Here is a 21,411-nt window from a genome sequence, read left to right on the forward strand (position 1 = left end):
GTCACAAAATGAATAGTATCTATGTGTGATTAATTTTAGTTTTTTAGAGTTCATCATTACTTTTTATGATTCAGGTACCTTTTTTGCGAAAATCGTCTTATGACTTCACTCGCCTTGGGTGAGACGAGTCAGACTCTTTCTGACTAAAAATCACCCCGTTCCTTCTGCGTTGAGCCGAAGCCCCGGTTACTTGTTACGTTGTCCGCAGCTCCGTCTCGTGCATACCCAAAATCTAAAAACGGAGTTTTTAGATTTTGTTTATCAGCCTACCTCTTTGAGGAAAGAGACCTAATAAGTAGGTATGTATCGACTTTACTTATAGTATATTGCCCAACTCCAGTAGCTAGCTTGCCTGTCTGCGAGTCACGTAATACCTTAATAATACCTACTTTACAATTTTATATGATTAAGGCAGTAAATAAGGAAAATAAAATTTAAACCTTAATAAAGTAAATTCAGCCTTATTCTAACGTGAATAGAGTAGATTAACGATGGATATCGATTTGGGGAGAGCGGTAAAAACTTTCCGAAGATTTGCATAAGAAGGTATAAATTACATTCTTTCTAAGAAAACTTGATAGAACTTACCGTACCTACGTAGGAGCTTGAAGTTTGAGGTATATTAAGAAAGAATCCCCTAACTAAGGGTGGGTTTTATAGAGGAAGGCTTTTGGACCACCGTGTCTTATAAAAGTTGAAGGGATTTTGTCATAAAATATGGGATAGGTGCTCCCCCTTTGCAGTTTGTTTTTGTACACATCTTTGCTCCAATCAGTATACATTTTGACAAACTTTTTAGAACCCTCCTAAATGGTAATATTTCATAGTTTTGCTTGCCTGAAATCTACTAAAAACATATTGTCATCTCTTGAGTCATTTTAATTGTATCATAAGTATTTAAAAATGGCTGCAACAGTTTTGGATTTAGCACAGGAGGTAATATAATAAATATTTATGATCTTCAATTATACGCTTTTATAATATCTAATCCTGGATCATATGCAAGTGGCCTTTAGAATATCCTCATCTATCCTATACTAACCTCATCAAAATTCAGATCAGTTATTTAGTCATTGAAGCTAACAAACTAACAACTTTGGGAGAGCCACGCATTCGGCACAAATGGGCCGGCTCAACCGGAGTAAGTAATACCACGGCCTCACAGAAAACCGACGTGAAACAACGCTTGTGTTGTTGTGTGAGTGAGTTATACTGGGGCCCAATTACCCCTTCCAAATCCTCCCAAACCCCTATTCCTCAAAAACCCATAAATTCCTAACCCCAAAAACCGGCCGCCAACGCAAAAAAAAAAAACAGACAGACTAGAATATTCACAAATAAAAACAAATGTATTGTAACTATAAATCGTATAGCCAACATGTCATAACTGCATTCCTCATATAGATGCCAATTAATACATATTACTCGTACAACTGGCAAGTTCGAATCAATTTACAAGATTGAATGAATGAGTCACCAGTTTAAACTTGCATTGTACTGTTGCGCGGCTTCCTCACTGATTGTAATGAATGGGACATAGCTTCAAGCGTGTTGTTTTGTGACGAGACATTTTTAAATGTGTTGTTGGTACAGATTTTATTTTATCTTGTACATTCGGCAAATCTCCTTATTAATATTCATTACTTAAGAATTGGTTCATCGAATACCAAAATATGAAATTTGCCTTCCATCTCAAGACAGAAAGATTAACCCGTTCAAAGGACGATAAAGGTTAGCTTCTATTTTAGGTAATCCACGATTAGGCATTTAAACCACCTATGTTAGGATGCGTTTTTCCACCAGAGATGTGCTATGTAGCTATGTTAAGAAGATGTACGAGGTGAGCTGTGAAACTATGTGACCGTTTTCACTGATACTAAGCTATGTAGCTGTGCGAGTAAGATGTGCTATGAAAATATGCTGCCGCAAAGTAGCTGTGCGAAGCAGATTCGCAGCTCGAGTATGCGATGTATCGATAGTAGGGAAGCCACCCATAGTACACATCCATAGCACGCATAGTTTGTTGTTTTTTAGTTATTAGTAATATACAAAGAAAAATCCTAATACCAATCAACAATCAAACTATTTAAAAAAATAAAACCCAAAACTAGGCCAAACAAAAAAAAAAAAACAACAATACAATAATGATTTATCGGATTTTTAAAAACAACAATACAATAATATTTATCGAATTCTATCACCGGATTAATTGAGCTTCAAATCCTGGGAATGCGAACAGACAAATGGCAGCCGATAATGCTATATTTGCCGCAAAACGATGAGCATTCTGTCACGAATATCAATGTAAGGGATTTCATCGACAGCCTCCTTGACGGAGATGAACGATGGTCACGTTTAAGAAGCGCTCGTATTGAATTTTGAATTGAAATTTTAGATATGTGTGATGTATGTTTCTTCAACTGTGGTACAGGATTGGTACAAGGATTGGTTTTTTTATGGATAAAGCCGGTAAAGTAGCAGACGGATCACCCGATGGTAAGTAATCGCCGCCGCCCATGGACACTTGAAACACCAGAGGCGTTACAAGTGCGTTACTGGCCTTTTAAGGTTTAGAAATTTATGGGTTGTTGGGGAATCGGGAATTGGGAAGATTAGGAAGGGGGCTAATTGGGCCTCCAGTAACCTCACTCACACAACGAAACATAACGCAAACGTTGTTTCACGTGGTATCACTCCGGTCGAGCTGGCCCATTCGTGCCGAAGCATGGCTCTCCCACACTTAAACTTGTTGGGATATTCGGCAGGATTAACCTGCCTGTCCAACTACAACTTCTTTAAATTCGACATTTAATCAGTTATGGACCTTCTGATTCCCAATATTTGCCTAGCGATACCATACCAAATGTCAAAGCAATAAGGTCGAATGTAGATGAGTTCGACACATGTTTTGCGAAAAGCCCACAACAGATTTACATAGAACAACACGCAGTCGTGATACTTGTATCAATACGAACAGACAGTTGCAAGCAATTTGTTACCACGACTGATCACTAGCTGATATATGTAAGTATCAGTATGAACATGAAACTATGTAATATAACATGATTACCATCGACACCGGTTACAATTAATTGCTAATCTACTCGTTCAAGCCATTTCTACATAAGAAAACTTACCACATTCTCCACATTTAGCAGTTTGGAGATCGTAGTTTAAAAGGTTCAGCGTCTATAAGATAACTTCGTTCTTAAAGTCCCACCTGTCAGTTTGAACCTGCGTTGCGTTGTTGCAGTGTCATTATCAACATATTTTTTATGATTGTCATTTGTCCGTTGCGTTGCGTCGTCGCAACCCTGGTTAGGTGTACAATACATTGTTCTGTTGCATCGTCGCGATGCAATGCAACAGACAAATGGGGCTACGCTCTTCCGTTACAATCAGGAAGAATATGGGTGATTAATGTATTCTACCCTTCTATCATCACATGGCATAGAAGGAAAATCTATTGACCAAAATTGGGAAACAATACCAGTCTCCCTGTTTCACCGACAATAGACTAAAGCCTAGGTACTAAGCAGTATGATATTGCTGTTACTTAAACAACAAGACAGTCCGTTGTTGATCCTCTGAGCGTTCCATATACATACATATTGTATGTATTCTCTGTGACCATGCAGTAACTCTCCCGAGAGCAAAATATTAGATACATGGCAATTTGTACTAAATACACATTTGTACGTCCTTTGGGAAATTTCAGTAAGCACATACGAAATTAAAAGTTGGACGGAGAAAATATCATGGTTTAATATATTTTTTTGTCCCTGCTACCTATTATGTGATTGTTTTCTTTTCCAAGTGGTCGCTATTCGAGGATGAGGATCGGGATCGGATTAGGTGAGGTTTGGTACTAGACTTAAGAAACTGAAAAAGCTAAGCAATTCATCCCAAGATGCTGCGCAATCGTACTTGCGATGACCACGTCTGTGAAACAGTTTTAATAGGAAAAGCATTACCTACGATAGGAAACATAAATTCTCTCTTGCAACTTTTTACAAATGCAGTAGAAAACTATTTCTTATATTCGACTAGCAGCAAAAACCATGGTAGTAAGCGTAACGATGAATGCGCAACCCTAGTCCGTGCGAGAAGAGGCATTCGCTCAGCAGTGGACACTTCTAGGCTGATGATATGAACAAATATTACGGCAGTCTTCATAAACATTTGCGCTCGCTGTATAACAATATACCATCCTCATTACACAGGTCTAATAACATCACTGGCGATAAGTGGGCATACGGTATTTACTAAGCTACCCTTACAGTGCTAATGCTAACCCCAACCTAGTTTTGTAAAGGCCACAAGAAAGTAAATAAATAGAAGGCCTCGTAGTTCCTATGTAAATACATTTGGCGCACCTTGGGCCATTAACCTCGCTGACACCCTTGTTGAGTGGCCAATCTCTGCACTACTGTATAAGACTGAGCGCCTATCTAGAACTAAACTCATGTTGATGTAAAAGAGAGTATATGAATTTGCTTTTTTTTTATTTGTGGCGACACATGACAAGTGACAGATGACAGAAGTCGCACATAGACTATCGACGGTGAATTCAAAGGATGACGTCATAAAATCTTGCATAGCACATGTGTGAAGTTTACATGCGAATAAAATTGGATAGAAAATCCCAATGAACGACAGTCCCAAGCCCGCCAGGCATGATCATCTCGCCAGGTCGGAGGATACTCCTTGTTTTAGGGAACTTTACTCTCTGTTCTTTAAAAAATATTAAGTCTTGATACTTCCTACATAAAGTTTAAATTACAATGATGTCACAAGAAAGATCATCTAGCGCGAAGAGTACTGCAAACTATTGACTGAAATTCTTAATAGTCATCAAATATAATAATTAACGAAAACGCTCTGATTGGTTGGTTCATTCGCCCCAGCTAATCAGATCGCTGAACGCGCTCTCGTTTCGCTTTCGTTCAACGTAAAGCAAACTCGTACTAAGGGTACAGGAGAAACTAAAGAACACCGTACCTTATTGACCTACTAGCGAACCAATCACGAAAAATCCCAATTCCTTACCCACACGAAAACAGTTCCCTCATTTCTGTAAACCCAATAATACTCGCAAATGCGTCCGTGGCCCTAAAACCGTTATGGGCCCGATATATGGTTCCATGAGCAATGTTTTATAGTCAGGCAGGAGAGCTAACCGACCTACTAATTAGATAAGGGACGCTCCAACGAACATCTAAGCTTGGGCAAAATAAACCATGAGCAGGTGCTGTGTCGGTGACTACAACAAGCAAATAATAAGGAAAACCGCAAATAACGCTCTAAATTGTGTTATAGCTTGAGGATGAGCTCGCCTTTAATACGTTGTTGCCTTGAAGTTACGAATTCTAGAATAATCTGTTTGCAAGACTATTATTATTATTTTAACAAACGTTGCCCCACACTAAGATTTTCTGCTGTATCGTGGGTGCGTTTACAAATACATATACAAGTTCAGATACACATGATACACAGACTCGAAACAACAATTTGTTGAACTCACATAGAGTACATTATATAAACAATGAAATAGTTACTTACCTTGAACAATGAAATATTTAGTTTCCAAGATATATTTTTTAAAAGCCTTCAAACTTGGTATACCTAAAACCTGCTTCTATATCTAAAAAATACATATAAACCGCATCGATTCAGCCAAACGCGAGATAATCATGCACAAACATACATACATACAGGTCAAACTATCAACCTCCTTTTTTGTAAGTCAGTTAAAAATACTTCAAATCAAATCAAATCAAATCAAATCACTTTAATGCATCCATAGTGTACAATTTGGTCTTCAGTTTTACAGTAATATGTTTCAACTATGGGCCCTATTGGGCACCGCAAAAGTACTTAATCTACTCACATATTATTATTAATTGGTAACATTGTTTAAATAGTATTAAAATTGTAATTACAACATTTATAGGTAAATTTCCATAATAAAGATATATAAAAATTTATAACATTGGTAACATCAATTAAGACTATCAAATTCAAATCTTAGGCATTAATCATTAATAAAGTAATAATTTAATAATACTATTTTAGCAGTTTTTACTTACTTAATATTGCACAAATTGAAAGACAAAAACAAAATTAAATCGATACAATAGCTACACGTACAGAACAAAACATAAAATGCAATATACTTATAATTAAATAACTTATAATTAAATTAAATAACAAATAATAATGCAATATACTTATAATTAAATTAAATGACACTGTTATACTAAGAATAATTTATCATTGATATATTCGTTTAGGGAGTAGTAGGCTTTGTCTGTGAGTATATCTTTTATTTTACTGATGAATTTTTTGTCACTAATCTCGTCCTTTAATGAGTCGGGTATCTTATTGTAAATTTTTATTGCCATTACATATGTGCTGTTTGAGTGTAGTGTAATGCGAGAAGTGGGTAGCATTAACATATTTTTATGTCTAACGGTGCGGTCTTTATATTTGTCTCCACGCTTAATGAAGAAGCCATGGTATTTTCTGACAAATTTACATACTTCCAAGATATATAGGCAAGGGAGAGTCAATATTTTATGTTTTTTAAATAATGGCCTACAGCTATCAGTCTGTTCAATATTTGTTAGTATGCGAATTAGTTTTTTTTGCATTATGAAAAGTGCAGGGACATCTGTACTGTTACCCCACATTATGATCCCGTAGCTAAACCAAGAGTGTGCGTACGCGTAATAGGTGATGAGTGATGTATGGAGGTCAGTAGTTCTCGCTACTTCTCTAAAAGCATAACAAAATTTAGAGATTTTAGATTTTATGTTTTGGATATGGGTTTTCCAGGCGATGTGTGAGTCAATAGTAAGTCCCAATAACGTAAAAGATTTTTCTACATCAATGTTCGTCCCGTTTATTGAATAGTTTACTGGTAGTGGAGGTTTTTGGTATGGGTGGAATGTCATAAGTTTAGTTTTTTTATAATTTATTTCTAGATTGTGTTTATCCATCCATTGTATTGTTTTATTAAATATTAAGTCTAATTTTTCATTTAAGTTGGTATTATCATTACATGAGGTTAAAATAGAAATATCATCTGCGAACAGCACACATGGCTCATTCATGATTTTTGGGAGGTCATTGATGTATATCAAAAATAAAAGACATCCAATGACACTACCTTGGGGAATAGATGCATTTATAAACTTCTTGTCTGATCTTACCTGTGTTATTTGTTTTTTATTGTAATTAAAATGTTGAACTTCCACATACTGTTCTCTGTTTTTTAAATATGATGCAAACCAATTATGTGCAGTACCGCGTATTCCAATTCCGTATAACTTATTTAATAAAATTTTAAATTGTACTTTGTCATAAGCTTTTGTCATATCCAGGAGGATTCCTACAGCGTACTTTTTGTCATTTAAAATGTTTAATACTTCTTGTATGTATTTATAGACGGCTAGAGTTGTTGATCGATGCTTACGAAACCCATTTTGACTATCGTTAAAAATGTTGTATCTTTCGCAAAAGTTGTAAACTCTATCACACATTGCTTTTTCAAAGACTTTTGAAAATGTCGGTAAAAGGGAGATGGGCCTGTAGTTACTGGGGTCGGCTTTTGAATTTTTTTTAAATATTGGCTTTATAATAGCTTTTTTAAGAAAAGTGGGGTATGTTCCTTCATCAAAGGACTGGTTAATCAAAACGCAGAGAGGTACCGCTAGTTCTTCAGCACAGAGTCTAATCAAGGAAGGGGGAAGGTCGTCAATTCCGTGGCTATTCTTATTTTTCAAGTTCCGAATAATTTTTCGTGTTTCCTGGATATCTATGGGTCTAAGGTAGAAGGTATTTTCTGTAGGATGTAGCACGGGCAGGCCTTCTGCTTCATAACCCGCACGAGTGCTTTGTTCGCCTATTGAAGCAAAGAAGTTATTAAATTTGTCTGCAATTTGTTTTGGGTCCGATACTAATATACTGTCGATTTCCAATTGAATATTATATTTTTCTAAACATTTATTTTTATTAGTGCGTTCATTAACTATACTCCACATAGCTTTAACTTTATTTTGTGCCTTTTTAATTTTGTTAATATATTGTAATTTTTTGGATACTGTAACTAAATGTTTGAGTTGTTTTGCATATTTTTTGTAATGGTTTTTAATTATTGGATTGTTTGATTTTATACTTAATATTTTTAGTAATCTTTTATTTTTGCATGAGACCTTTATACCCCGTGTTAACCAGTACTTTTTAAAATTAGTTTTTAATTTGCTTTTTACTTTTGGAATGAATTGATTTAACATAGAAGAAAGAAGATCATTGAAAGTGTTATAGTTCTCATTTACATTATGTTTTTCTAATATTATATCTCGCCAGTTTACTGATTTTAAAGAAGATTTAAATGCATCAATATTTTTTTCGTTATATATTCGTTTTTTGATGTACCAAGTATCAATTTTTGGGTTTTGCTGCATCTCAAAATGTATAATAGTACTACAATGATCTGAAAATCCCAAATCTTCCACCAATGTTAATATGTTTTTATATTTATTATTGTTGAAGTTTGTAAATATTAGATCTAAGCAAGTTGAAGTTGATTGCGTTATATGTGTAGGCTGCTTTATATGTTGTGTGTACTTATATTCTGACATAAGGTCTATAAATGTATTTCTCTTTGGGTTATTTGTTAACATATCTATATTGAAATCCCCGCCTAAAATTATGTTTAATTTCGAATATTTGTTATTTATATAATTTAGTATTTTATTTAGTTGACAATTGTATATTTCTTCCTCTCTCCTATTCCAGTACATAACCACTAGCAATACATTATCTTTAACAATTTCTACTGCACAAACCTCCAAAACATATTCAATTGACATGTTCGAAATTTCTTGTCTTTCGATGTAATCTATGTGTTCTTCAAGTAGGATGCAGACTCTGCCACCTGCTCGGTGTTGCCGACAGTAGGCAGCGGCTACCCGGTAACCAGTAATGTTGATAACGCTCAGTTTCTCTCTCGTGAGCCAAGTTTCAGATATACACAGAGCTTGATATGTTTTATTCTGTTCCACAAATGCTTCAATTAGATGTAGTTTATTGAACAAACTTTGCATGTTTTGGAATAGTATTCTACACTTCTGTGTTGTGGGCACGAAAGGTATAGGACTCATTCTTCCGCTGAAATGACTGGTCACTATCCTTTGATTTCCTGGGTGAGTTTCTGTTATGAAGGTCCATTACAGGGGAAGCTGTTTCGGGTTGGGTTGATGAGGGATGTTGGCTTGTTTCTTTTTGGTGGTCTTCGATGAATAGTTCTCCTTCAATGTAAAGTTTATTATTTCGAATGACTGCATGTAGACCTTTGTTTCTGGCTATTAACATTCTGTCTCTTAAATTTTTTCTTTGGTTACGTGCGTCTTCATCAAGAAATTCAGAAATATTCAAACCAGTTCCCTGGAAATATCGGCTATTTTCACATATATATTTAGTTGTTCGTTTACTCATTAGTTCTATTAATAAAGGTCTATTGGCTCTGTTGTATCTGCCAATCCTAGATGTGTCCTCTATGGAACCCGACAGATCCACCCCCAGAATATCCCAGAACAAACTGCAAATCCTATGATGCAGTTCGTATTCCGATTCTTTATAAGTTTCTGTCAGGCCGTAAAGTACAAATTTCTTTCCGTTTGTTTCTTGGTTGTAATATTTTATAGTAGTAGCTGATGTAGTTCTGTCTTGTAAACATTTTATTTCACTCTGTAGCTTAATATTTTCTTTTTGCAGAATATCTATTTTATCATTTATTTTATTTATTTCCGCCCTTCGTTCTTCGTTTTTTAGCAGCAATGCATCTGTATCTTGTTTGACATCTTCTTTTAGTTTTGAGATAGCTTTATTTATTTCCATTTGTATAGTACTTCTTAATTCGGATATTATAGTCATATTATTTTCTTTAAGTTTCTCTGATATTATTTCACTCAAGCTTTGTAAGGTTAATGCGGATTGTGATCCGCTTGCAGGATTTTTGTATTGGCACAGAGTATTGCCGAGAGGACTTGTATCCTCTAAATATATTGAGGTATCGTTTTGGCTTTGTTTACGCCGGAGGGTGACATTTGCATCTGGAGTACAATTAAGTGTGGTGTCACCAGTTTGTTGTCTGATAGGTGTATTCGCATTGATATTCTTTGGTCTTTTACATTTACATTCCGGGCATTCCCATAGCAATTTAGTTTGACAGTTCATACGCAAATATTGATCCTCCTGGACATTAGCACATTTTGTGTCATAGTATTTCTTACAGAAAGAGCAAGTAAGATATTGTCTACTTTGGATTTTTTGTTCACAACCTGCACACAGTACCATCTTGTGATCAATTTTCGAAACTTTTTCGATGTTATTATATATTTCGGTTATTCGGCGGCAGATGGCGTTGTATTATGTTGCAAAATGTATTAAAGAAGATCTGGAACGCGCTATCGATACAACTCTTCTGTTTTCGCTCCTCCACGACAGATGGCGTTTTATGTTAAAAATGTTGCAAATTTATCACTTTTGGTCTGGAACGCGCCTGGCAAATTTTTGTTGTACAGATATTTGTTTGAAAAATTAACGTTCACATGAAATAGTTAGCATTATTATTTCACTTTTAGGCTTATTAAGTCCAATTGTTTGTCGTTTTTATAAGTTCATATCGTGTTCACGAGCTTTTAAACACTAGTATTATTCACTTATAGTTTTTACATTGTTTTTATTGCTATAATTGTACTTCTTTACTTGGCTTGGGTAATAATTAGCACTATTTTTAGCACCCCTAATTTACCACGCTTATGTAAAATGTACCTAGCCCTATTTTTATTTTCAAATCACGTGATGACGTAACTAAATTAGGTTGGGATGCCCAACCCATCTTGTGTAATGTAAAAGGTCACAAAGGTAACAATTTCATTGAAGACGTTGTCGATTCTTTGTCTATATACCTTTTTTTAAAAGATTTTTATTAAAACAAGGGTTTTAACCCAAGGGGGTAAACATGGTAACAAATTAATATAGGGAAAATGTGAAGAATTCGTTTTATACCGAAATTTTTGTTGGTCGAAAGATTGGTTGTGTTTAACTATAGATTACAAACTCAGATTTAATGCCTGAATTATATATTCAAATTATTGATTTGATTATCAAATCCTTAATGACATAGCAAGATACAAATCTATGTAACGTCTATGTAAAATCTATGTAATATTGACTTGGACGAAAAGCAACATTATGCTTAAAAGTCTTTAAAGTAACACCACCGCAAACAATGGGGTATTAAAATAACATAACGACAATCTCCTTATTTCGCTGGGGACGAAAAATCACGATACTATGTTAAACGAAAAACGAATTATACAAAGAGCAAGGTAAGCTATTCAGCATTTGGCGCCGAGCCATGATTCTGATGAGATGGTAATCTTAAGCCGGCAAGGTACTAGAGATTCAACAACACCATGGCAGAAAAATTGGATGGCTAGGAAAAGATAACATGATATCATGACATTTGATAATATCACTTTGAAAGAAGATAGGTGTAATGAAATGTAAAACTCACTTTTTACGGGGATGAGTCTCATGTAACCAAAGTATGTCTATTGGTAGAATAGCTCAATTGTGTATTGCATACTAAGGGGAAAAATCATCCAATGTTTTCTCCCGCCTTGGGCGAGACAAGAGGGAGTGTCAGACTCTTACTGACTAAAAACCACCCTGTTTCGACTCTTGCTCTTCGAGCCGGAACCCTGGCAACTCGTCGTTGAATTGTCCGTCAGTCTGTCTGTCAGTGAAGCTAGGTGCTCGTTCCAGAGTGTAGCTTCGAATGGAGAAGAACGAGCAAGAAACTCCATCCTTCATCCTAAAGATTATGCATCTATCCAATCCTATCACGCAGCAATAAATCCCCATCACGGAACAATTTAATATGTATCACTAATCATAGGTGTTTATAATCCAGATAATCCTTTGTAAATCGGTACAACAATAGCATAATATGAGCTTAGTGAATCGATTGCCACCGAATCTCTGCGAGTAATCCTCTTACAATGGATTGGTGATCGATTTCTAGTTAGAAACAGTGCAAAATAGTACGACAGGGAAATTTTCAATTAGTGCTTCCAATAAATTGATTTTTGTTAGATGTTTGGTAGAGGTCTTATACTTATATTGATGTTTCCTAACTAAGATTACCTTAAGTCTACGTGGAGTTTATAAAAGATTAATCTGATAATCAGTATTTTATAGAACAACTACTAATTCATTTTCATTCAGATATATTTTATGTAACTTAGGTATAATTCGAAACTTAAAACAACTTAAGTGCGAAGCTTCATTTTTTAAATCGTGTAATATACCTAAAACCATTTCCTAAATTCTGAAAAATACTTTACTGAAAACTGCATCAAAATCTGTTCAGCCAAACGCGAGATAATCCCGCATAAACTGAGATCCTAAGAGCTTAAAAGAAATTGAGTAATCCAAAAATTTCGACCTTGACACCATTTCACAATCTTTTCCAACAGATAAAAGAAACAACACCGTTATAAGTATCTAAATCCTTGAAAATAGTTCAAAAAACAGGATTTATGATAAAAGCCAAAATCCATTAGCACAACTACAACTCAAGGCTTCCCTTTTATCTAGAAATCTATCGAGTAATTGTTTCCCGTAAAGCGTTTTTGTTTACCGTTCCGAACAATTTCATCTTACAGTGTAAGCCAACTGATTAAATTCCCCCAAGGTAATGGAGAAGAGTTCTTTTTATCGTTTTTTATAAAACAGGATCCCTTTGTAAGAAGACAGAACCCTTTTAGTTCTTTGTTTAGTTTTGTTGTTGTTAACGTCACGGCTTGGTTTTACCTTGTTCACTTATGATATATAATATTAAAATAAGTCGGGTTTTCCTTCTTGACGCTATAACTCCAGAACGCACCAAACCATTTCGACGGTTTTGCATTCGTTGGAAAGGTTTCGGGCTCTGTGAGGTTTATAGCAAAGAAAATTCAGGAAAAAATTAAGAGAATAGCAGGAAAACAGAGAAAATCATTTGCTAGTTTTTTTATAAAGATACGTAGGTCAATTTATTGTGATTAATTTTCACCAACTTTCGTTGTGTGAGTGAGGTAATCAGAGGCCCAATTATCCCCTTCTCCATGCCCGATTCCCCAACAATCCTAAAATTCCTAACCCCTCAAAAGGCCGGCAACGCACTTGTAACGCCTCTGGTGTTTCGGGTGTCCATCGGGCGGCTGCGATTGCTTACCATCAGGATTACCTGACCTGGATTACCATCTGCTTGTTTACCGGCTCATATAAAAAAGGATCCACTATATTACTATCACTTTTCGGCCTAATCTCATTAGGTATAGAGAGAAGTGCTAACGCGAAGTCTAAAAGACGTATTTCTAGATTCAATTAAATGCTAAATGTCCAACGCCTTGCTAATTAAAAACTCCATACAAAAATTCATTAAAACAAAATAAGTACGGTATTGTAATCAAAAATGTTATTTCAAACACTTTAATCGTTTTTAATTTACTTTCTCAATCAACAACTTTTGACGATTTAATCTTAACTGAAACTAATTTGACAAATTAACTAATTACTAACTTTGAACATGAGTTTACATAGCACATTGAAACTTGAATGGAGGCTTTTGTATCTTAATTAGGTACTTTAGGTTGTAAGAGACATATTAATGTTGAAACGAACTTAGTTCTTATAATGAAATGTCGAAATGCCAATTTTGAATACAAGGAATTGTTTTATTGAATTATATTTTGACTTATCATTATTTAGTTGACTTGTTTAATTTGTATGAGTTATATACGAGTACATATGTAAAGACAGATTTAATTGGTTCCTAAATGTGTTCTTTGTGAGAAGAAAATAAACGAGCCCTTTCTTCGTCTCAAATCGTCTCTCTCACTCTTCCTCTTTGTGTTTGAGACACTATACAATTAATCTCTACATTTTATAAATCAAAGTCGCTTTCTCTGTCCCTTTGTATGCTTAAATCTTTAAAAGTCTCGGTTTTTTTAAATAGATTGAGTGATTCAAAAGGAAGGTTTATATGTATAATACATGCATAATATATCACGATTCCACCGAAGCGAAGCTGGGGCAGGTCGCTAATTTATTGATAATTCAAATATTCACAGCATAAGAAAAAATATAAAACCACTGCCTTGATGAAAATGCTCAATAAACTAAGATCCACCTGGCAAACAGTAAAATTGATTCAAGTTCCAATTGGTCCATTTCCAAGGAAGCCACAGTCGTGCTTCAGTGAATTACATTATCTAGAAACTCGCTGCGAAAGGTTTTTTCTTATTAAATTTGAACCTTATTTACAAGCTATTTCTAACTTAGTTGGAAATATTAGATTGTAACTTGAGGGGTGAGTGGATAGCAATATTTTACACGCTGTTATATTTTCATTTGGATGTAAGTATTATCACAAAAATTACAGGATTATAAGAAAAGTCATATATAAATATTTTTTTATGAGTTAAGGCGTTAAACGTGCAGACAGATCACCTGATTGTAAGCAATCGGCGCCGCCCATAGCCAACCGAAACACCAGAGGCGTTTCAAGTGCGTTGCCCGCCTTTTGAGGGGTTAGGAATTTGAGGATTTCCATGAGATGGTCAGCAAAGTAAACAGATTTTGATCCCCATAACCTACTGAGACCTGCTCCTCACGAATATAAATTCTATTTTTATATTCCTACAGAATACACAGATACTCTATTAATGACAAACCAAAAGGATTTCAGGACATTTATTCAACAAAAAGGTTCAGTTACGCGTGGTAAAAAAAATAATAAACCGTTTTTCAATCGTGTAGTTTTGTTTTCCAAAATAAACAACTATGCCATCACCGCTGTTTGTTTGTTTGTCTGTGTGATAAGCAAACATATCGATCTTGCTGAGTCGACACCATAAAATTCTGTTGTCTATATGTTTTTTTTATTCAGTAACAGATCAGCTATTCAGTATCAGTTATTTAAAATGTTTCCAATGTTGGAATATTTTCGCCCGCGGTCCGGTGGGATAAAAAGTATCCTATCACCAAAATCAGCTCATACCCTGTCTATATACCAAATTTCATCAAAATTCGTTCAGTAGTTTCAGCGTTATTGACGGACAAACATCCAAATATACAAAGTATCACATTTATAAATAACACAATTATATTGTGTTTGTTTGTTTGTCTGTGTGATAAATATTATGCACATCTATATATTAATACGTGATGCAAAAAGTTTGGACCACTTTTTACGAAAATTGCGCGGACGTAGGAGCATAAAATTTGGTACACTTATAGTTTATGTGTAGGAGAAGTGTAGAACGCTAATATTTTTCAAAAATAATGCTTATAAAGTACATTAAATCAATAAATAAAACATTACACACACATGCATAGTATCTGATCGTATTTGACAAAACGTCAAAATCGATAGACATTGCGATGATATTGACGTCTCATATGAATAGAGTTTTATAAAAGAGTTTGTTTGAGTTTGAGTTAAATAAAAATTATCCTTGAACGTATGTTAAGTGGTATTGTAAATTAAATCGTATATGGTTGAATTTCAACCACTAGGCGACCACTAGTTATAATTAATAGCTATTACCATAATAGCAATAAATAATAAACCATTTCTAATAATAGCAACTCTATTGTTTACAGTTACCTAATGTTAAGAGGAAAACTTGCAACTCTCATTATATATTCCAATTTTGTATCATGTTTGACATACAGTCCATAATGTGTCTCATGAGGACGCAATAACAATTCGATTCTAGAACAAAGCATTTACACTAAGACAGTCCCTTCTCAAAACTGTAATTTCAAAAGACATGTCATTTAAGATGAGGGATGTGTTCCTAAATTTAGCACAATAGGGGAAGGTCCACTCTGTATATTACGAGTATGTCTAAGTTTCAAGATAAACAATAATTTAGGCGCTGTAATGGAGATGTTTAGGACTATGGGACGGTGTTTTCGCATAGCTAGAGGGCGCTGGCGTTGTTTTAGGGGACATAGTTACATTGTGTATAGTTTAATGGGAATCTAATGGTATAGGCACACTCGTATAGAAGTAGAACGGAATAATTTGACGTTATTTCGTTTCTAAATCTAGCTTATGGGTGCTCTTCTACCAGAGATGTGCTATGCTACGTGGCTGTGTGGATGCGCTTGGCATTCACCAATCATATTCATTGGTACACATAACTTAGTACTGGTGAAAACGGTTTGTTTTTATATGGAAATATGGCTTCCTTACTATGGGTACAACGCATACTTGAGTTGCACATTTTACCCGCACAGCTACATAACTTAGTATCAGTGGAAACGATCACGTACATAGTTTCACAGCTTAGCTGTTACATCTTCGTGGTACATCTCTGGTGGAAAAGCACTCTTAGGCTACTTTTTTATCTAAATGATCCCCATTCACACTTTTAAGCAGTTTTCTTTGATTGAGAGTAAGCCTTTAAGTATGATTAAGTCTTTGACTGCCAATAGAAAACTGTTGAAGGCAAATCCTCCGCTAACGTCGGTCACCGGTGACCACCACGGCGTTCAATGTGTTAAAAGTAGTAAACTGCAGTCCCGATTGAACAGTTCAGTACATGTCAGTTTACTAACACATATCTAACTAAAGAAAGTAGGTATCATATCTCAAAGTAACATTTTGTGTCTGGACTCTGGACGAGCTCATCTATCATCTGGTTTTTGACATAACATGATCTAACTAGCTCTCGTACTTACTAAACGTATTTTGTTGATAATTATGTTGACATTAATCTTGTACTGAGTTGGTGCGTCAACACTGATCTTACTCCTGTTAATCCATGGGTAATCCTAGGGATAGGCTATCATGACGTAAATGAGATGAAGTTTCCATAAAAATATTTAATACATGCTGCCTCATTGGTCGAGTGGTTGCAAGCGCGACGGAGAAGGGGTCTCGGGTTCAATTCCCGGGTCGGGCAAAAGTATTACTGGGCTTTTTCGGTTTTTCGAAAATTTCTCAGTAGTAGCACGGAGTCTGGAATTGTGCCCAGTATACGGTAATAGGCTCACTCCCTATTACATGGGACTTATAACACAAATGGTGAAAAGTGGGTGTACATTGTATACCTTTTCGGGGATAAAAGGTGTGACGTTGTAAAAAAATACCTATCTATGTTATGTTACATATTAATGAATACAACACGTTATATTATAATTATTATTTATAATGTAAATTGTTGTGCCCTAATAGGGTAATATACCGTACTAGTTGTATGTAATACTTTTTACATATGTACATTGTGCAGTATGATTAAATCAATTATGCATCTCCGCCGACTCCTTCAGGGGAAAAACAGCAAAATATTTATACATAATTATGTTTATTCATTAAAACGGAATTCTGCAAATATTATTTGTAGACTAATAATAAATATAGTCATTGGGAATTTCTACATTAGGTACTATTTGTATTAATTATGACCATAAAGAAATTGCTCTTGTATGTTTTTTTTTTAAATACGTAATGGACCATAATTTTTTTAAACCTTACCATACCATAAGACAACTTGGCTTCTCCCGCCTTGGGCGAGGCGAAAGAGAGTGTCAGACTCTTACTGACTAAAAACCACCCCGTTCCTACTCCTGCTTTTCGAACCAGAGCCCCGGTAACCCGCTAGGTAGTCCGCAGAAGGGTAGCAACGCGTTGTTAAACCAAATTCATAACATAGTCTTAGTATTATTACGCAAATGGTCAAAATAAATATCAATGTTTATACACAAAATTCATTGAAAGGAAAACTATACACGATTCTACTGCAGCAATTCAATAAAACAATAACGAAAGCAATATTAAATGTAATCACAAAACGTCAACTTCCAGGGTTATTGCGAAAGTTAGAGGGCCTTTGGAAAACAAGTTTAGAGTTACAATTACAAACTATACAGAGGATTGCAATATACATCTATTCTAACTGTATAACAGCTAATTCAATTTCGCCAACTTCAACCTAAACACTTGGTTGGAGATCAAGAAAGCTTTGATCCAACGAGTGGTTAACTATTAACTAGCAAGTTATTTTGATCCTTGTTTCCATTCCACGGTTACTGTAATTGTTGGATCTATTTATCTATCATTAACTAGTTGTATGTGCTTTGGAAGTTTGTTTAGATGGCATTGGCAAAACAGCAACAGTTTTGGTGATAGCGTTAGGATTGGAGTTGTGCCCAGCTTTCAGGATGCTTTACTAACAGAGATATGGTATGCTACGTTGCTGTGAATGCGTTTGGCTTCAACCAATCATATTAATTTGTGGAAACGGAATCAGCTAGTTATATTTTGTATCGCATACTCAAGCTGCGTAACTTCCTCGCACAGCTATTTTGCAGCGGCGCATCTTATTCGCACAGGCACACATAGCTCATAATACTATCGGTGGAAACGGTCACATAGTTTCAGCTACATAGCACATCTGCACACTTGGAAAAGCACCTTTAGACTGGATCTATATTGCAATGACACTTAACACAACCGATTAAAATTATATTCTCATCGTCTTAAACATATTTAATTTAAACTCTAAAAACGAACGAAGAAACAAATAAACATCGCAAAGCAATAATAAAAATAACCTTCAAAAAGATAATAATATGTACCGTATCTACTTTGATAACTATTTTTAGAACTTGATTGTACCACTTGATTAGTAGTTTATAAAACAAGTAATTGTATGATGACATATAAATTTACATACGTCAAGATTTACGCATATATTTGCAGTCTGACATTCGACCTATACGTTAGCACACACTACGATCACTTATCCATTAAAAAAAATACAGTCGCGACTTTAAGACTTCTACAAAAAAGGGAACAATGAGTTTCGAGAACAAAGTAATTATAGTTACGGGCAGCAGTTCTGGCATAGGAGCAGCCACGGCGATTAAATTTTCGAAACAGCGAGCGAGAATAACAATAGTCGGCAGAAATGAGCAGAAACTTAAAAACGTTTCGGAAACCTGCGAACGAAATGGTAGCAAACCGTTAATGATCATCGCAGATGTGACTAAAGAAGAAGATGTGAAAAGGATAGTTAGTGAAACAATTGAACACTACGGAAAGTTGGACGTGTTGGTGAATAATGCAGGAATGTTCGATTCAGTGAGTATTCTTGACCCACATGCAATAGAAAAGTTTGATCAAATATTGGCGACAAATCTTCGCTCGTGTGTGTATTTAACCCACCTCGCTGCCCCACATCTTATTGAAAGTAAAGGTAATATAGTAAATATTGGTAGCGCTGGAGCGAAGGGAATATTCATGGCGGAAAATTTTGCTTATTGCTCTTCAAAGGCTGGTTTAGAGCATTTCACGAGGTGTGTCGCTTTAGAACTTGCGTCGAAGGGCGTTCGTGTAAACTGTGTCAGTCCCGGGCCAGTGAAAACAGATTTCGTTGAGAAGATTACAATGGATAAAGAGGAACAAGAAAAATTTTGGGCGAACTTGGAGAAAACTACAGCACTTGGAAAAATTGCGGAATCTGAAGAGATTGCAGATCTTGTATTGTATTTGGCTAGTGACAGTGCGAAGAGTGTAACTGGATCCTCGTTCGCTATAGATTGTGGAATTTTGTTGAAATAAAATGTGAATTAATCAAGATTAATTATAATTACGAACGTAATTCTTTGTAAGTTGATTTGGGAATAAACTGTGAAAGCTTTGAGGTATACATAATTGAGTTGTGTACTAATTCCAAAACATTCTGGTATCACGGGTGTACTCCCAGGTGGGATAAATATCATTAGTTATGTTATAATTCCAATGAAACAAGACTACTAGAGAGCCAATTTAGATATCCATATAAAGGTAACAAGCCTACGAGCTACGAGTATAATTGGATGAGATGGTAAGACTATTAACGAATTTACTACTTAGCTAGATGTTGAAATAGTCAAAAATGCTTTGAAATAAAATCTGTATTGATGATTAAAAAAGCTGCAGCTCAGTTCGAAGTTATTTTCAAACAAGTAATACATAAAAAATACATTTTATATTGAAACGATTTTAGTGTATATGGTCATCAATATAAAGTGTGTGTACCAAATGTCAGATCGATCTGTGGTCAGGAAGGGAGTAAAAATTCAATGACTAAATTTGATCAAAACAAACACACTAGGCGAGCTAAATAAAACCGTTTAAAAAGATTACAATTATTAAAAATCTATCGGTTATTAGTGTAAACAATACAGTAAAGATACAACAGGCAGAAAAATGGCGGACAAAACACAGGGTGTTGTGCTTACATCTTCTGGGCAAACATTGAAACCGAAACATTTTATTGTTCCAACATAAACGTTTATTATGAAACGAAATAATTTTGATTGTGTGTCCTGTATTTTGAATGCTGTGAAAATGCCGTTTTAAAACATTACGCGACAACTGACGGCTGTGCTGTGAACGTACCAATGTACGAGTGCTCTATTAACCCAGTTTCGAAGATTCTGTATTATTTGAACGGAGAGCTTTTTAATTTTTTACTCTCGCTCGTTGATCTTGTAGATATGGGATCGGGATTATATGTGGATTACATCAATTATTTCATTCTTATATTCTGTAATCTCTTTACCTGTATTATTGTCATGAAGAACAGAATTAAGGCGATAGGTCCCACCTATATTTTGTAACAACTATCATGAGACACGCTTTTTTCCAATAATTTACTCATGTAAACCGTGATTTTTAACTCCCAGCAATATATTTCTGTTTTTAAAATTCTTTTAGGAATTGTGTTCGGCTTAAAGCCTTTGCCTATTGTAATGAAACGAATAACTAGAACTATTCATATTACATATTCACAACTACGTTTCGCCATATGGCTCACAGCTGGGCCAGCCAGATTTTGCGTCGCAATTAAAAATTTTAATATCCGTATATTTCGATATTTGTTTGTCCGTATATTTGTCTAACATGCTCAATTACTATTTTGACCACTCATGCAGTCCGATATTTTAATTTATTCGCCTAGCTTCACTGACAGACAGACTGACGGACAATTCAATTTGACGTTTCAAAAGTGCCTAATTTAGGATTAATTGAAATAAATGCTTTGACTTTGACTTTGACTTTATTGCAGTGAATAATAATTGTAATAGTCTAACTGTCGCATTCAGAGAAATTTAATGATTACTTAAACTATTCCTTGGTAACGATTTTGTATAGAAAACAATTGCTAAGGACTAGGTTAACTAACCATTGAGTAAGACAGTAAAACAGGTTATTGTTAAAAACTTGTATTACTACAAAAAAACCTGTTTCAGTTAAAACAGGTATTATTTATTAATAATATACTTATTCTTCCA

General features: G+C 35.0%; 2 protein-coding genes across 2 annotated transcripts in view; both read left to right on the top strand.

The window, feature by feature from the left end:
• LOC118271720 (probable G-protein coupled receptor CG31760) overlaps nucleotides 1-21,411 on the top strand; it is a 91,531-nt gene that overhangs the window by 4,637 nt on the left and 65,483 nt on the right. The gene's annotated exons all lie outside the window — the stretch shown is intronic.
• LOC118271721 (uncharacterized oxidoreductase YxbG-like) lies at nucleotides 18,552-19,786 on the top strand. The gene has a single exon (XM_035587886.2). The coding sequence runs from the start codon at nucleotides 18,929-18,931 to the stop codon at nucleotides 19,691-19,693; it is 765 nt and encodes a 254-aa protein (XP_035443779.2). The 5' UTR covers nucleotides 18,552-18,928; the 3' UTR covers nucleotides 19,694-19,786.

Source organism: Spodoptera frugiperda, chromosome 5 (genome assembly GCF_023101765.2).
Source record: "Spodoptera frugiperda isolate SF20-4 chromosome 5, AGI-APGP_CSIRO_Sfru_2.0, whole genome shotgun sequence".
Classification (NCBI taxonomy): domain Eukaryota; kingdom Metazoa; phylum Arthropoda; class Insecta; order Lepidoptera; family Noctuidae; genus Spodoptera; species Spodoptera frugiperda.